This window comes from Polistes canadensis, unplaced genomic scaffold, assembly GCF_001313835.1.
Source record: "Polistes canadensis isolate GaletaPanama2010 unplaced genomic scaffold, ASM131383v1 scaffold_7, whole genome shotgun sequence".
Classification (NCBI taxonomy): domain Eukaryota; kingdom Metazoa; phylum Arthropoda; class Insecta; order Hymenoptera; family Vespidae; genus Polistes; species Polistes canadensis.
This window is the reverse complement of record NW_014569554.1, coordinates 387,237-406,811: the sequence shown is the minus strand read 5'-3', so window position 1 is coordinate 406,811 and position 19,575 is coordinate 387,237. Positions and strand designations below refer to the sequence as shown.

Genomic DNA, 19,575 nt, shown 5'->3' with positions numbered 1-19,575 from the left:
GGAATCGAGCCGTGTAGCGTAGATTACATGCCCAACGAGGGCTAAACCTTCAACTATAATTAATTTAATCATTGACATTTCATTCTTATTTTATTTTCATTTTATTCACGATTAAAACACGACCTGATCGTTCGTTTAATTTCGATATAGTATTAAATAGAAATATCTTTTCGATCACAATAAATATAAATGTAATGCTTTGCTCGTACGTATGAAAATTGACATAAAACTTTGTTCTTTGTAAGATTGATAGTAATCGCGAACGAGTGAAGAAATAGAAACTTCCGACAATGAGATACAAGCGACTTTTTCTTCTTCTTCTTTTCTTTTCTTTTTTGTTTCTTCTTCTTCTTATTTTTTTTTCGCCTACTTTCTCGTTTTAAGAACTCGAGAAGACGCGGAGATCTCATAGGTTGACCCACTTTTTCTCGCGAACGAACGCGTATCCCATTGACCCAGGATGGGTTGCCAAGCAACGGCAGGCACACCATGGTACCCATTTACAAATCTTACGGTTAACAAAAAAAGAATGGGGGGGGGGAGGGGGATCAATTTTTTGCCAACGATTGGCCTACTCTCTATTAATGTTAAATTTATTTTCTAATTTCTATACACTCGTCGCGTATCTACTTTTCATCTATATAAAAAAAAAAAAAAACAAGCAATAAAATTGAAAAGGGGTTGTAAAATATAGTACAACAATTGGAGAAGAGAGGGTTGATTTGAAATAAAAAAAAAAAAGAAAATCTTCTCTCTTATACATCAGCTTTCGAAAAATCATCTTTTTGGGATAGAACAAAAAAATGTAATCTAATCAAATAAATCAAACGTAGACAGGCACACTGATGCACTCGGAACACTCGCGAATATAATAAAGTATTAGATGTACGTCCTTGAAACGAATAATCGAAAGTGGACATCGTAGTTCGATAGAAGTGCTTTGGTTGTCGCGTGCCTTCGATTTCACTCTTTCTCTCTCTTTCTCTCTCTCTGTCTCTTTCTTTTATACTGTACACGCGCACACACATAAATACGTATCCTCTGCTATCTTCAACTACTTTTCTTTCCCCCAGAGACACACGCAAGCAAGCACGCACACTCTGCTTCTTTCTATCTTCCAAGCTCCCTCTTTCAGATGCGTGTCGTTGCCGTGACTTTTGGTGGGGAGAGATTGTGAATGACGCAAGTCATGGAATATGTAGGTCATCGGGTCATGGTACTCCATCCTTCCGTGGAATTCTCTTCAATGGGATTTTATTTATGAAAAAAAAAAAAGAAAAAGAAAAAAGAAAAAACGTCGACGTTATATCACACCGTTCCTAAATCAATCTAATCGCAAATTTGTATGGTCGTTAACAAAAATTGATCATACAAAAATTGTCCTTTCCGTTCTCACGACGTTTACGATTGATACTAATCTATCGAGCACAATTTCGTTTCTTTTTAACGAACAAACAAAAATATACAAATATACAAGAGAGAGATAATCGGTGTTATCAAAAAAAAAAAAAAAAGAAGGTAGATTCGAAAGTGTTGTAAATCGAGTAGGTGGGATGGTAGGGAAGGTGTAGGATGTGTGGGGGGAGGATGAATAGAACAACTCCTCGAACGTGAGACGTAAAGACGATCTAGATAAGCACCTTTATGAACGACCTACTTTAAGAAAAAGATCGAGCTACCTCGATGAGGTCGAAACTCGTGCTTCCAGTTAGATAGAAGATGACGTTCGAATATTCACAAATGTATATATATATATATATTATATCTACGTGCATACATATCTTATAAATATAATATTAAAAAAAGTTGAACGAAAATCGGAATATCGGATCTATAAATTATATATTACCTTGGTTTATAATAAGCAACTATTTTTGGGGAGAAAGGAAACGATGAATGATTCGTCCATGGCGTATGGAAGAGGGTAGTCAAGGCAAAAGAGAGAGCGAGAGAGAGAGAGAGAGAGAAAGAGATAAATATAGATATATAGAAAGAAAGAAAGAGAGGGGCGACCTACCAGATCGGGCAGCCTTGGAAAACTGGGGCTTTGAACCGGCGTGCACCCTTTCGCGATGACTATTTGCACCCTCCCCAAGCAGTGGCGGCGACGATATAGGGGTGGTGGGAGAGAGAAAGGTGCAAGCGCATATAGAGGTTCTGGCCCGTGACGTCAACGAGCTCCTGGCCAATCCTGCGACTGCATCTACCTACGTCATCACCTCCCCCGACGTGACGTTCATTCCGAGGAAAAGGGCGAGAAGAGTTGAGGGGCAAGGAGGGTTAAGCGGGACTGGCCGCAGGATGACGAGGGGGATGAGAAACGCACCATATTTTGACCCAATTAACGACGAGCTAAACGACAACCGTGAACATTTTTTTTACCCCCCTTTCGAAAATCCTTTTCGACCTTTTTTCCGAAAGAAGGCCTCGATTGTTTCTTTCGATAGTAACTTTCTCTTATTTTTTTGCATGTGTTTTTGTTTTTTGTTTTACGTTGTCGATAATACAACACTCACAGAACAATATTCGATTTACAGATAATATTATTGATTTTACGTTAGATCGAATGTTTTATTTGAAAAGGAAATTCTTCCCTGCAATGCGTCGTCGTCGTCTTGTAGTTGCATTAAATTATTGACAATGATATTTAATTATTAATTTTCGAGATTGGAACAATCTATTGGTAAAAATTTTGACCAAGGATTTACAATTGATTGTAGAAATAGTTTGAATCATTTTGATAAAGTATAAGAATCTCGTTAACAGTTGTTCCTGTGTAATAAGTTTAAAATACGAAGGTCAATCTATTAAAAGATAAGTTAGAAAAGTTTGGTGTGCTTTCTCTCGCGATATTCGGAGAAAATACTGGCTACGTGATTTTCCGAAACGTGGGCGTCTCGTCTGCCGAGTATTCCGTGTGGGCGTGTGTTTGGGTCGAGAGACCCTGCCACGTGTTCGTTCTTCGCGATGCTACACTTCGCGGTTTGTTCGAATCTTCCCCCCCCCTCCGCTCTCCCCCGTAAATAATTAGGATTTTCAAATTTTTCTTTTCTTTTCTTTTCTTCATTTATTACAAAATTTATTTCTTTTTTTTTTATAGCTACAAAATTTGTTCTTTCTGATACTCGTAAGAAAGGGAAAGTTTAATGAGAAGGATTGAAACCACCCCGGACTCATCTCTTTTACTTGTATAGATAAAATGTTCTACTTATTTGGACTTTAAGACTTACCCCTTCTTCTCTTTAGAACAAACGATCCACACCAGGTTACCTTCGATAGATCGTATTTCTCTCACAAGATCAAACCAAAATTGATGAGAGAAAATCGATGACAATTCGATTTGGCTGCTATCAAGGAACTCGTAACTTCCCCTCTTTTTCCTTTTTTTTTTATTTCTTCGTTCCTTCCAAAATGTTGATAGATACAATTCACAATGCGTATACTTTGAATCGTTACGAATAATTAGTGTTGTAGAATAATTTGTCACGTTTAAAAGAAGAAAACAAAAATGTACTTCTTTATAAATGGCGTATAAAAAAAAAACAAAGTAGGTTCGTTCTTATTTGAAAAAAAGCAAATAGTAACAAGGGATAAAATTCTACGGAATAATGAAATAGAATATTGGTGTATTAAGGGGTTGGAAATTTCGCGACGCGCGTCTCAGTGGTCGAGGCCGAACTGCAGTCGGGCCAAAGTCCGACGGAAGTCAGCGAGTTTCCACTCGGCGGCCGAGGCTAGCAGGTTTGAATGGAGCTATCACCGGATTGGTTGAGCGCTCGGTGACGTCATTGCATTGATTATCCCGCGCGCGCCGCACCACGTGGCCCTTCGATCCACTCTCTCTCACTTGGTTGCCAATCGCTTCGCGAAAAGGGTCAAAGGGTGGATTTAAGCGTTTTTTTTTCCTTACACCTATCTTAAGATGAATCAGGACGAAAAGAGAACCCGTTTCGCGATAAACTTTTGCCCAAAATTTATCCCTTTGTGTCTGACCCTACGTATAATCTTTATTAATTCGGGTCATTTAATAAATTAATATTCTTTAAAATATAATTTTTATTATTCAAAGACAAGATAAGTAGATTTCTATTCTATAAATTAAAGTTGCAATATCAAAGTGTATCACTTATATTATGTACAATTATAAATAATATATCGATTTAGATAACGTTATTTTTGAAAACTACTCATTTTAGTGTATGATAAAATTCTTTTTATTTGCTTGCCCAAAAAACACCTAGTTATTTCTACGATTTACCTAAAATATACAAATTAACGCTGACATATTTGTGTATATATATATATGCATACACGCATATAATGTTAAAATATTAAAACTCCATTCTCTAAATTCTATACAAACATTTTAATGATCCTACCAACATACGTTTACCTCATTGATAAAGTTTCATATTTAATATGCATACACATACACACATATATATATATATACACACACTCACACGCATTCATACCTGAAATATTAAAATTCCATGCCGCCGACGTGATCATTCCGAAAACTTAGCGAGAAACACGTCTTAACAGTACGGAAGACATCGACCGACTAATGGTCTTACTAAAAATAAACAAACGATCTGATCTCATCACCTAAGAAAATGTTTTTATTGTTGATACATTTATTGATCGAAGTCGTGGTCTGTGAAAGGAGACCGAGTGTTTACGAAACGAATTATTAATGTTATTAACGTTCGAGCCATGATCGAGGCTATTCTAATTAAATATATTGCACATATACAGCTAGAGTGAGTATTAGTGCCATTACTGTAAATACGATATTTAAAAATATTTCTAGACAAAAACATATTTTAGAATTATTAAACTTGCAAAGAAACATTATATATTTTTAGAATAGAAGAATATATTACCTAGTCGAAATATGTAATGTGTGTGTATGTGTTTAATTTATATATATATATATTGTATATTTATATTTTTGAACCGGTTAGTTTAATTATTTCACGTTAATAGAGCCAGTTATTTAACGAATAAATATAAACGGATTTAAGAAAATCCGTGTATGCGATTAGATAAAAATAGAAAGATCTTGGATCGATGGTAAGATTTTCCTGGATTTTCTTGACTTTAGTCGAACTTGTGAATAGTTTGTTCTCCTCCGGTTCGTTTTAGCTCTTGCAGCAGCAGCTATCTTGCAGCAACAGCAGCAGCAGTAGCAACCTCTCTTGCACCACCTCGATCTCCTCCTTTTCCTCGAGGTGGGAGCGCGGGAAAGTCGCGGGGGTTGCCGGGTGTTGCCGAGGGCTGCCGGGGTTCCAGGTCGATGCACCCCTTTGCTCGCTCGCCAACAGCGGTTCGACGACCTGCTTCGTCCCCTGACGTCATTCGCGTGCACACCGTCGTCGTGCAAGTCTTCTTCTTCTCTCCCCTTGTTACAGCTCGACCGGATAAATCTTTGCCACCTTCCTCTTCGATCCTTTATCCTCGGATCTTTTTTACTTTTTTCTTTTTACCCTTTCATGCTTTTTATAAATTGTCAGATCATCTATGAATTGAATTAATATCCGATCGATTATTGATCGATTCAAAATCATCAAATTTATCGAAAAAGAACTCGTACAATTCTTACGAATCTTGTTCAAATAATTTCTTTAAATCGTCGACTACGATTAAATTATTATTATAAAAAAAAAAAGAAAGGAATATTTATAGTTTCATTGCAACGTAAGAGAAGAAAGCCAACGATAACGTCGTCGAGCCTAGCGGATCCGTTATGCACCGCATCGCATTGCATCGCATCGCATCGCACCGCACCGAACACACACACACACACACAGAAGGAGTAAGGGATGTAGGGTGCGCGGAGCAAAACTGGGTTACTGGAGCTTCATTCACATTACGCGGCCATTCATGAGATTTGCCAACCGTTCGGCTTTCAAACATCTTTCGTTTCTCCGCGACTTTTTCCAAATCTATTATCTCCAATTTTTTCCTAATATAGTTTAATTAACATTTATCAACGATAACAAGATCAAGATACGTTTTTTAACAACAACATTGTATCCGTTTCGTTCGTTTCGAAACGTCGTCGTCTCGACTCGAAACTTTATTTAATAATTCTAACAATACTTACACAACTAATTTATATATAATATTCATTGTAAACGAGATTAAATTATTCAATCGAATATGTGTTACGATTGATTTAATATCACGAAATACAACGAGTAAATATTTATGAATATAATTGTAAGAAAAAAAGAAAAAGAAAAAAAACACAAAGATAAATGGAGATCGTTTTTATCAATCATTGTAAAATGGAATTAAGTATCGTTAGAAAGAGAGAGAAAGAGAGAGATGTTGGTTTTCTTCCGTGGTGCTTCTTTTTTCAATGAATCGGAGTCGTCCACGTCCACGTCCAAGTATATACCCAAGGAAAGCCGATGGGGTGCTTTACCCTCGCGACCTAGTTTCAACGTGTGACGTCATGTCCAACGTCATTGCCCGGGCGAAAGTAGGTCGAACGAACCCAGCCTGACTACCGGAAGGCCGATCGAAGAGTTTATTGAGAAATTCCCATGACTACGTCGTCTATGTCCATCGATACTCGCTTACTAGAACGATTAAGGCAATCGGAAGCTTCTTACTTTTTTTGTTTTTTTTTTTTTTTTTTCGATTGTCCTAAAAGACAAACTCGAAAGAGATCGATTTAACGTTAACGTAACGGTCCCATCCTGGACCTTTCCGTACTCTTCTTTTTTTTTTCTTTTTTTTTCTAAAAGATCATATCATCTCCCACGATCATTCTCGTCCAAAAAAAACGACGCGAATCCTAAATTAGAAGATCAGGTTTGAATTGAGATTCGAAAACAATCGAGTAAAAATCATAAAATTGACCATGTATATTATAATGATTTTTTTTTGTAGAAATATATCTAAACGTACATATAAATTGTGGTGAGAGAATATTTGATTAATAAAATAAAATCCGATGGGATTTCTATTTCAAAAACGAATTGTTCGGAGTAAATTACAAAGAGTTGACCTTGTGTAAGTAATATCTGTTCATATCTAACACGATTAGTAATAGATACTATCGATACTATAATTACTAATTAATAAATCTTGCAGTATATTATTCCCCGTTTTAAAATCGAGTAAAAGTTATTTATTCAAAAGTAGATCGCTAAACCTGACCTTGTATGATAATATCTCTGTATGCCAAATATAGATATTTCCTACGAAAATATTTTTTCTCGCGTTCGATAAATTGACCGAAAAAAAGAAAAAAAGAAAAAAAAGAATAAAATAACGTGTTACACCTGCCCAACACGTAGATCGCAATACCCGTTGTTTTTGCATTAAATCAAAAGTTTCATAATATTAATGTCTATAGAAACGTGCATAAGTATGCTAGAGTAAAGGGGTTTGAAATGGAAGAAGGGGTGGGAAGGAAAAGAGGGTGAGGGTGAAAAGGAGTATCGTGGTTAGGCGTAACGACACTGCTTGCTGCTGCTCGAAGAAAAGAGAAAAGTGGTGTTGGTAGTGGCGCTGATGGTGGGTGGAATGGGTGAAAGAAGACTGCTGCCAGAGGGAGGGGAGAGGTCGGTGATGGTTATTTTTAGAAAGTAGGTCACCCATAAACCCTAGTTTGTCCCGTGACGTCACGGGATCGTCGTCGTGGCAACAGGAACACCAGGTCAATCAACTTCGGTTCACAGGCACCTTTTGGTTCCTCTCTACCCGCCCCCCGTTCCACCGGTGCAACCCGCATCCCTCGACCCGTTCTTCCTCCTCCCCCTGCCACTTCTCGAACATGGGGGAAACGACAGCTTCGAATAGGTTAGAGGTTACGGTACCGTTGCTATATTATTTATAACATTTTTTTCTCTTTTTTAGGGCCAATCTTTGAACAAATCTTCTTTGGACAGGGTATACCGAAAATTTTACCGAAAGCAAGACGAAAAGTGAAAGGTTTTTAGGGGATCGCGTTATTCGAGTGCTGAAGGAAAAGGAGGAGGAGAAATGTGGGGGTAGGGAGGGAGGGATATATCGATCAGACAAGAGGGGAAATACGAGACAACCGTGCAGCGGGACAAAACAATTTAGAGTGCGACACGAAAAGTGCAACAATGTCATTCATAAGAATGATTGAAAAAAATCTTTTACAATAATATGGAAGGGGGAAAGGTAAAACTCAATCTAACAGCTACATTTAATCGCATGCTTTTATAACGATACTTTGAAAATCTTTTGTCATGGGATAATCGCGAATATTTTTTTAATATTTATATATATATATTATGCATATTAATATTAGAGGCGTATAAAAATATTTCAGATTACATTTATTAATTTATTTCGAAAATTATTTGAAAATAATAAGATAAACGAGACCAAAATTTATCTTTTGAAATATTAGTAAAGAAAAGAAGCTTTCAATAGATTCATTCTATATTTTTTATTTGTAGATTCCTTTTTTTTTTATAACATCCGTATTTACTTTTTATTTTTACGAGTACATATGGTCGAATATATATATATTATAGAGAAAGAGAAAGAGAGAGTTAGGCAAAGGAGAAGGTGAAAATGAAACGAGGCAAGCAACGGCTATGTTTACATAGCTCGTCGAATTCGAAGAATTTCCCTTCATCAAGCATACGTAGAAAAACATTTCGAACAACAGCCTAAGGCAGTTGAAAGGGGACAGGTGACTTGTACATCTTATTTTGATACATTTTATTTGTATTTTGAACGCCGTAGAGACAGGATCGTTACGCGTTTGCTCTACGTGTAAGAATTTATTCGTCAATAATTAAATAAGTTGTAAAAAGACGTTCGCCATCATCCTACTTTTTTTATGGTGTCAGGAAAATGTGCAGAAAGAAAAATAATCTAATAATTCAAGAAAGTTACTAATATATAAAACATAAGAAGTCTTTCACGTGCTTTTTTTTTCTTTTTTTTTTTAAAGCATAGGGTTTTTTTAGAAACATTTAACATATGCATACGTTTAAGTCTGTGTGTTTGTATATATATATTAGGAATATATATGCGTTTAGAATATTTTAATAATGTATAATATATGTATTAGTTTATTTTTAGGAATTATTATTAATTATATTATTTTTTCTAATTACAATTAACAGTATTTAGTATGGAATAAGTATTATGATTGACCCAGTTCTAATTCATTCATATTGGTGTATAACAAAATTAAAATAAATTTATGATTAATTGTGTATGAAGTAATATGAAAGAATACAAAAGATTCGAGAATAATTTAGTAAAATTATATCACGTCCGCGATTTATTTACTTTATCTCGAAGTAACGTATATGATATATTACTTTTACGAATGTCTAAAGATATGAGAATGCAATGTCTGTAAATCAATTTTCAAAAGTTTCGCCATCTTTCGAGGGAAATGTTATACCAGTGAAACTACCTTTACTTTTTACCGACCGTTGTCTGTTTTAACTGCTTTTACTACTTGCCCGGTCACTAATCGGTGACACCTACTACTTTGTCCGGCCAGTAGAGGTAGTTACTACTTAAGCGATGGTTGCGATTTTATTTGCAGCCAAATTTTTCTTTAATTATATGACACAATCATTTTCTTATTATTATATTTAAAACGTTTCCTTTACGAACAATTAGTTACTAGGTAATATTTTAATAATCGTTAAACGAATAAATGAACGTTGTTTTTTATTTTGTCGATAATATTGATTACTTAACGTACTTGAACGTTTTCTAAATATGATATTCGTTTCTGTTGAATTCTGGATTTAAATTGAAAATGAATTAGAACTTTACGAGTGCGTGCATTTAGGCGTCAACGTTTTCATCAGCTTTTACGCGTTTAGTGCCAAGCACCTGCCCCACTCGAATAAATTCTTAACGAATAGATTAATAATATCTTTTTCGTGTCTAATGATTTTGATCTTAAACTCGTAAAATTTTCATCAATTTGTCTGCAGCATAAATATTATAATCTTACATTATACTACATTGTTATTATAGTACACTATATCTTCTATTATTACTGTATTACACATATCATTATCATTATCATTACCATTACCATTACTATTATTTTAGCTGCATATAACAATATATATATATATATATATACAATATTATTATTATGCATATATTGCACATATCTAAATATACGTAACATTATATATTCGTATTTGCGAATAAATTGACAAAAACGTCGTATGAATCATAGACACCGAAAAAAAAGAAAAAAAATATGTAAACATATTAAATATCGAGAGGGGCAGGAAAACAATCGATCGAAGAGAACCGTCGATCGTGCAAACGTCGATCGAGAGGAGGAGGAGGAAGACCCAGCTCCGTTTTCACTTTGGAATTTATTTTTGGCGACGAGCACAGAAGCAGAGCTCCTCGTCTAAAAATGTTTACCTTGGTACGACGAGGGCTTTTCATTGGTCGTTAGAAGGACCACGTGAACGTGCCGAGAAGAAGGCACGCGAGGAAGGCACGCAAGAAAGGCACAGTCAGCTGCCTAACGTTCGGTTGGCTAGTCCGAAAGCCAGATAGTTCTTATCAAGGTAAGCAGCTTCTTCATTTTTTTTTCTTTTTTACTTTCCCCACCTTTTTCTCTTTTTTTTTACGCGAGAAACCAAATATTTTATATTTCTTCGAATAATAACGGGGGAAACACACAAAAAAAACACCTATAGCTTGTATGCGCGCTTATCTATCATTTTTAAACGACATTTATCTTCGTTGTTTCGAGTGTCAGTGAAAGGTGATATCGCATGCTTTAATCTATATATATATATATCATCATCGTTATTTTATGTTGGTATTGAACATTTTTTTACGGACCCGTATTATAAATGGTATATAAGGGTATGGCGTGTTTGGGTGAACTGAGAAAGATTAGGATACTTTGTTTCATGTTATATACGTCATTTTAATATAGTGTATCTTTGTTGTTAAGTGAATTATTCTTTATTAAAAATACAAAAAATGCTCTCTCCACTTTATTCGCGGAAAGAGATTATTTTACTTTTTTTTTTTATTTCGTTTTGGATACTTTTTATTTTTTTTGTTTTTTTTTTGTTTTCATCGTACCTGTTGGAAGATATCGAAAAGATAAACTCGATGAAAGTTTTTCCTTCTTTTTATTTTTTGTATTATTATCATTATTATTATTATTATTATTATTATTATTATTATTATTATTTGGATGAAAGCTCGTAAGTCGTTGTACGCAACGGAGAAAATAAAAATAGAAATGAAGACACGAATAAAAAGAAGTAGAATATTATTTCTATTTTTACAATAGAGCGATAGATTTCTCTTTCTCTTTTTATCTTACTATATATTTTACCTCGGGGATGTTAGAATACACGTAGCTAGGAAGAATACTGAGTCTAGTTGTAATTTCTCGTTGGTTCGTTGTGAGCTTAGAATAGCTTAGGAATGAGATGAGAATCTATACTTGGCAAGAGAGAGAAAGAGAGAGAGAGAGAGAGAGAGAGAGAGAGAGAGAGAATGAGATGGAGAGAAATCTTGCACACTCTTTTACGAATATAAATGACCGAGAGTCTGCAAAAATCTAACGGTACTAATGTACGAGTAATATACTTGTATAAGAAAATTTACGAATAAGAATAAATCTGACAATACTGTAGGGCAAAAAGTTTTAGCGCATAAATTTCCCTTTATTTCTAAACTATTATTATACTCTCAACTATATTTATTTCTCACCTGTCTCGACTATTTTATCAAACGTCTATCATTCTATTATTATGTTTTCCTATGGATTTTTTATTTATTTATTAAAAATTGATGAAAAATCAAATGACAAGAAGTTGGTCATTTTAAATGCAGATTAAATTATTTCCAAATAAAAATAATATAATGGTAAACATATTGGAAATGAACTCACGTAAATCGTAATATCATTCAAAAATATCTTCTCGGAAAAGATCGAGTTTTTTCTCTTCGATGTTGGATCTTGCGTGTAAAACGATGTGTATTGAGAGAGAGGGGAGGATTGAGAGAGAGAGAGAAATCTGCAGCAGCATGTTGGATCCAAATTTGGATCGCCCTGATATACCGACGTAGCCAAACCGACTCAACGTTACGAGACCTTTCGAAAAGTGGGGGTGCTCGAGATCTATTTTTACTCTTTCGATATTCTATACCCCATCCGCGATGAAGTTTCTTGTTTCGTGAGATAAACGGAAAAATTGAGGCTTATGGAATATTATTATGATCATTGCAAATATCCAAAATGTCATTCACGCGAATATTGTATTTTGACAATTTTCCAATTGAACAACATTTTTATTCTTTTTTATTTTCTGTCCATTATCTATATTCGATACAAAATTTATTTAATATGTATATCTATGACTTACGTTATTTATGTAATTTTTTTTTTTTTATTTTTAGGTAGACGCGCGTAAGAAGCAGGCACCAACATGGCGGACGATGAGGTTAGGTGAGTATCGAACGAACGATCCGTGAAATAATATTTTTTCGATTAAATAAGTTCCATCATAATTGCATTTTTAATTATTATTATTATTATTATTATTATTATTATCGTTTGATCGTCAATTATAATTTTGTTTTCTTTTCATTATTCATCGTGGATCACATTTCTACATCTAATTATGGAACATTCGTCACTGGCGATCCCAAAAAAAACCCTTTTTCGGTTTCGGATCCTAGTATGAATTACAAATTGAAAGGTACGGATTTATGTGTGTCTTTTTTGTGCTTGTTCCTCTATTTGTTCTCCTATTAGAATTAGATGTTTGACATTTTTGCGGACTGGGATATATATACGAGTTTATTATTCATTGAACACATGAAAAATACAATAGAAATTAATTTTATACTATTTTTATTAGAATAGTATAAAAATGATATATTTCAGTGTCGTATTTTGATGCATAATAATCTATTTACAATTAGAAAAAGAAAATAATACTTTTTCAACCCGTTTTTCTGGAGGCTTTGAACAGACCGAGTCTCGTTTCTTTTTCTTTTTTCATCCCCCTCTCCTCCCAGATGGTTTTTCTTTCCTCTACATATATTTTTATTTTTGTAGAAACACACATCTAAACGACAAACGTTTACGAGTTTGCTACCCTCCAGTCTTCCTATTGGAAACTTTTTTATCTTTTTTGTTTTCGACGTTCTCGCACAAAGGAGAGTTTATTTTTTGTTCTTGCTGTTGGTTGTTTTTTTTTTCCTTTTCTTTTTTTTTTTTTACAAACGAAGTATCGATTTTTCTTATCGGTATTTTCGAGCTTCAGCCCCCATTTTGTTTTTATTTCCCCCCCCCCCTCTAATCGTTTCTATTTTCTCGAAACGATCATTAAACATATACAACGAAAAATAAAAAAAAAAGACAATAGTACAGATAGAAAGAAATCACAAATCCGAATGCAAATATCGTCGATAGACAAGGACGGAAATGCAGAGAGCTATTGGTAAAGTAGACACGATGCTCGCACGTACGAATGCAAATGTTCATGCAACAAACAAACAAAAAAAAAGAAAGAAACATTATTCTTGCATGTTCTGTTATTTATTTGTGCTTTTAAAAAAAAAAACGGGACGTATATTATATAAACGTTGTCTCGTTATTCGCTTTATTTTACACGCTGTGTTCGAACCTTGAGCTTTAATTAATTACGATAAATTTGTAAAAAAAAAAAGGAAAGAAAAAAAAAACGAATAATTCAAACAAAATATATAATACATACACACGGTGAAGTATTTCAATCGGAAAACCTGAATATCTTTTTATTTTTCTTGTTTTTTCTTTTTTTTGTAACATTGGAAAAAGAATTATCTTGCTGTTACAACACGTTAAACCGTGATCCGATAAAAATGCTTCCACCTTGTGTATAATAAAAGTGTGCGCTCCTAAAGAAGTTGTTCGCTTTTTAAAAGATAAAGAAAATCTTTCGAAAATATTACACTTTGTATAGTCGACTAAAATTAACGCAAAACAAAATAAAAACAATGTAAATTGCCTCGCTCAAGTTGTTTTACACAAGATTTGTCATTCTTCGTCATACATTAGAATTTTCTTCTAATATTCTTTCCTTTTTTATTCTTTTTTACAGAGGAAGCGTCTCGAGGATGTACGTAAGAGAGATGGAACACTTTCAAAGTATTATGAAATTATCTTCGATGGAAAAATATCCTTCGGAAGCTTCGATTAACTATCAGTTATCATATATTCCAATTCATAAATTATAATTGTTTAAATGAAACTTTTCATTTATATATTTTCCATTTATCATTTTTTTTTTTCGTTCAATCGAGAATATTTTGTTGATACTTTCCGAGATTGTCTGATCCAATTTTAATACTTTGCTGTTTAGATAAATAACTAACACGATTAGAAATGTTCATTAATGAGATAAAAAAAAAGTAACAAATCATTGTTTTTAATAATCATTTACATAGATTTGTATTTTGATTTCATCAATTAAAACGATCCGGTTGTTTCGAGATCAGTTGTTCAACTGAATGGTTACCATACGGTGCCGATTTGAAATCGTTAGAATCAGCAGAGTATTTAAAGAACGGTGTTTACACGATTAATGCAGGAAAAGAAGAGGAAACAGGCGGAGACCGATAGGAAAAGGGCTGAGGTCCGAGCCCGCCTCGAAGAGGCTTCCAAAGCTAAGAAAGCTAAGAAAGGTTTCATGACCCCTGACAGGAAGAAGAAACTCAGGGTTCGTATATTTTTTACTATTATTTATTAGTTTATTTTTTATTAATTATCCCTAATATCATTTATTCGTCTTTTCTAAGTATTCTTCTTCTTCTTCCTCTTCTCATTATTATTATTTCGACAGCTCTTGTTGCGTAAAAAAGCTGCGGAAGAATTAAAAAAGGAGCAGGAAAGAAAAGCAGCAGAAAGGAGGCGTATCATCGAAGAACGTTGTGGAAAACCAAGAAACGTCGACGATGCTAACGAAGGTATTTTACCCTATCACCAATCCTTTCTTATTTTTTTGTCTACTTTCTTTTTTCTTTATATATCATTCGCGAAATATCTCAGCTCCGATATCGTATCATCGGAAATCGTATATTGTATCAATGCACATTCGTCATTTTAATTCTTTCGAAGAAGAAAATTTCTATCCAAAGTATTCAACCGAAGGAAAAACATTTCTAATTGATTTCTGTTTCTAATAGCCGTTCGCATCTCTCTTAGAAATTTGATTTATGAACGTTTACGTAATCTCATTGTTCATAAATGAGATCGATTTCTTTTTTTGGGGATGCAATAATTCGTGACACAAATCTTACACGATAGAAGAGAAAATTCTTTTTTATGTAGATATTTGGACGTATCATAGATCTCGTTTTTTCGATGCAATATTTATCATTGCATCTACTTATAGATTTTTGTTTATTAGGTAATTATCATCGATTAATTATTATTTCCAAGCGACCTAATTTTTGTCCCATTCGTCCTTACCACCCTTTCCCGTACTTTGACACATAGAAAAAATATTACGAATTATTATCGAACCCACATTCCACTTGCGCTCCATTATTTTGAATTCAACATTATCGCATAAACGCGAATACCAAGGTATAACGAACACGCGTTGATTGACAAAAAAATAAATTGACGACGACTATGATGACGATGACGATGATGATGATGATGATGATGATGATGATGATGATGATGATGATGATGATGATGAACTTTAAAATGGAAAAAAAGACTCGGACGGTCGTCGGTTTGATTAAAAGTCACAAACTCTTGTCTTTATATCTTCTCTAATTAACTCTCACACAGACACAGTGAAACGTGTGCTACGCGAGTACCACAATAGGATCACAGCATTGGAGGATCAAAAATTCGACCTTGAGTATGTCGTTAAGAAGAAGGATTACGAGGTACTTCTGAGAGAATAGCACACAAGAGTACGAGCGACTAGTTCAAATAACGAGCATTTACTATAATAACGTTATCAAATAATGACCGCTCAATGTTGTTGCAACTTTTTGATATTACATATTAATGCAGTGCTCTTGCCCGGTTGCGTATAACATTATTTTATTTCTTATTGTTTTAATGATTAGGGCTTTTTTCAATATCGTCAATGAAATTTGCCTTTTTTTTTACACTTTGACACTAGAGTGAACATTATCCACAACATTTTTCCCGTAGAATACAATTTTATTTTTTTGTCAATTTTGTTTCATTTTTACTTCGAGTTGAGCTTTTGTTTTTTTACTTTTTACTCTGTAATCGCATAAGATGATGTTGTTTAAAAATTCCTGCTGGTACGTAGAAATTGAATTGTGTCGATTTCAATTTTCAAGTTGATCACTCGTGCATAGATAAAGAAAAAAACAATGATGTAATTGCATAGAAGGAAAAAATCGAGATTTTGCGCATATTCCGCGACCGGGCATCGGGACACGAGCTTCGCATTCTATCGCTACGATTTCAACATTTATCTCTTTCTCTCTCTCTATTTTTTTTTTATTTCTCTCTCTCTTTCTCTCTCTCTCTTTCTCTTTCTCTCTCTTGTTTTCCTATCGCTCTCTTTCTATCTCTATCTATCTCTCTTTGGCCAAACGCACCAGAAAAAAAGAAAAAGCAAAAAAAAGAAACACATATTTTTTTTAACTGCAACGGCATATCACTTGTCTCTACATTCTTTTTCTATTTGCATTTTGTCCTTCTTATGCAAATTAAGCAATTATTTATGCGCTCGCGAGAGATCCTTATGCCTTATCTTTTTATCTTATTTTTTTATCGTTTTTTATCCTATATCTCATCAATGCCTGCCTCCTGGCTAAGGATATATTTATGTGACGTCGATTTTTCATATTAAAATGCTGTTGTTTGTTTGATAATTATTAAAAAAAAAAAGAAACATACACAAAATCTTGCAATTAAATATTAGAATTGATAAACGAATCATCTCCGATCGGTGTGATTTGATCGGTGATTCTTCGAACAAATATACACAACGATTGATTTATCTCAGTATGTCTGCTGCGTACGCGGGGATGGGTCAGCAAATTTTGTCGTACGTGATCTTAAATATCATTTACGTGTTTCCTAATGTAAATCGACGTTTTCAAATTTGTTAGACACAATAGAACCAAAATTTCGATTCACCCTGTATACGTAGCACATATCTAACATCGTTATCTCAAACAAAATTGACTTTTGGCTACGATTTTAGAGTTTTTTTTCTCTAATCGTAACATTTAAATCTTCGCCAAAAAAAAACATTTACATCCCGCAAATATCTCTTCCCCTCGCCACCCCCTGCTCCAGCTCCTCCTCCTCCCCCGACCAAATAAATCGAGTCCTCTGTTCTCTTTTCGTTTTTTATCTTGGTATCAAATGGTATAAACTTCGTCGACGAAATCAACTCGCTAAGAATCGTAAATCTATTATATGCTTATTTAAAAATCGAAGATCGAACGAACGAACAAACAAACAAACAAAAAAAACAAAAGAAAAAATAGAAAAAGAAGGAAAAAAAGGTCGTCTTTTTGAAGGAATTATGATTCTCAAGATGATCTTCGAATTTTGACAGCCAACGTCAAGTCCATACTGATCCAGTATCATAAGAGGATCAACGTTCTCGAGGGGGAGAAGTACGACCTTGAATACGAAGTTGCCAAGAAGGATTTTGAGGTCGACACTTTTTCTAAATAGAGAGAGAAAGACACGTACGGGGCGTTGCAAATTAAAAAGATTTCTTTTTATCTTTTTTCAATCGATTCACATTTCTCGAAATAATATTATCGCGCGAGATCAGCGCATGCATGTATTTATTATTATTTTTATTCTCTCGTTAAACAAAAAATTATGTTTCTCGTTGATGATTAGTTTGCAGCGCATCGTCGTAAACGTAAAACAAAACAAAAAAAAATAAAAATTAAAGCCAGTAATCGATTTAATTTCTTATTTTTTTTTCTTCTTGATTTTGGTCTCGCGCAAAAGATTTTTTTAGCTGGCTCGGCCTATGGATTTTGGATTGATAACGATGTACTTTTATAATTGATCCTATATACGCGTGTAAATGCGTAACATTAGATTCTCGCAGCCTGTTCGAAAGCAATAATATTAATAATAATATTAATAATAATATTAATAATAATATTAATAGTAATAAAAGCAAGTTTTGGTCGGTTGAGTAGAAAGCCGGTAACTCTAACACTGTAAAAGCTGTAAGAGCAACTTTCTAATACGAACGAGTAATTATGAATAGTTAAAAAAATAAGTAGGTAATTTTTGAGCGTATGGTAGTCAGGTTATTCGCATCGTAGAACGTCCAGTTTTGTTCTATTTTTTTTTTCTTTCTTTCTTTTTCACTTAACGTACAAATTTAACCCTTAAAACGTTGACAAGTGAGTGAGATTTTAGCTGGATAAAACGTAATTTTATGAAACGAATGCGAATTAAAACACGTATTATTATCGCGTAGAGTAAGTAGAATTAGCGTTTGCAGTGTTTAGAAATAAAAATGTATTGGCTAAAACTATACTCATAAGATTCGTTTAAGGGTTAACGTAAAAGCTAATCACATGGATACACGAAAAAGAAAAAAAAAGAAGAAAAAGAAAGTATCTTAGTATCTAAGAGTATTTTGGTTTTTTTGCTATCACCTCGATTTTTTGCTCAGGTATTTTGCGCGATTTTTTTTGTGCGAGCTCGTTCGCTTCCACAAAACAAAAAAAAAAAAATCCAAAAAAGAAACAAAGAAAGCCTTTCATCCTAACTTTTTTCCCCTTGTCTATCCGATCGTTATATTGACTATTTCTAGCATCGCTTTTATATGCAGCAAATATTCGCACGTTCATCTTTTTTACTTAACAAACCTTTCTTTTATATATCTCAACATTTACATCTGAAAAATGCAATAAACGTACGTTCGATTTAATTCAACGAGGAATTATAATCATTTCATTGCCGTTATACATAATATATCTATCGTAATTTCGCGTCGCGTTGCTATCGATTACAAACGAAAAGTATAAAACGGAATGAAATTTCTAAAAACGATACGATTCGATAGGAAAGAAAGGAATTAGAACGAATAATAATAATAATAATAATAAGAAAGAGAAGAAGTTTTCCTTTTTAATTTTCTTTTTATCTATCCAAGGTGTCTCATTGAAAAACGAAACGGCCAAAGTATCCGATCCCATTGGTTTAACGAAACGAACGATTCATTTTTCTTTTCTTTTTTTTTTCTTTTTCATTTTTTTTGTTCCAATCCCTCACAACGTTTCCCTTTTTTCTGGTAAATTTTTATTCTTTTAGCCGAGCTCCAGACGATCTGTGCTGACTATTGGCAAAAAGTATACGCGCTCGAGGGCGATAAGTACGACCTCGAGAGACAAATTAGAATGAAACAATTCGAGGTAAATAATAAAATAGATCGGTGCTGACGTCTAAGCAATCCAGACGACGATATTATCCCCTCAGAGACAATTTAATAATCCTTCGCACGATCATTCCACAAATTGTCTCGCATCTTTATACTCTGTATTCTCTCTATCTCTCTCTCTCTCTCTCTCTCTCTCTCTCTC

General features: G+C 33.9%; 1 protein-coding gene across 8 annotated transcripts in view; it reads left to right on the top strand.

The window, feature by feature from the left end:
* The first annotated feature begins 10,457 nt into the window (after positions 1–10,457).
* Positions 10,458–19,575, top strand: part of LOC106791095 (troponin I) — a 20,257-nt gene continuing 11,139 nt past the window's right edge. For 2 of the 8 annotated variants that reach the window (XM_014756482.1, XM_014756525.1), the window contains exons 1-6: positions 10,458–10,559; positions 12,418–12,461; positions 14,109–14,126; positions 14,598–14,726; positions 14,850–14,973; positions 19,307–19,407. In XM_014756482.1, the coding sequence (XP_014611968.1) occupies positions 12,447–12,461; positions 14,109–14,126; positions 14,598–14,726; positions 14,850–14,973; positions 19,307–19,407 (387 nt within the window). In that variant the 5' untranslated portion in view covers positions 10,458–10,559; positions 12,418–12,446. Of the gene's footprint in view, positions 10,560–12,417; positions 12,462–14,108; positions 14,127–14,597; positions 14,727–14,849; positions 14,974–15,808; positions 15,910–17,573; positions 17,675–19,306; positions 19,408–19,575 lie in introns of all 8 variants that reach the window. The other 6 variants (XM_014756490.1, XM_014756532.1, XM_014756500.1 and 3 more) reach the window with 5 other exon arrangements.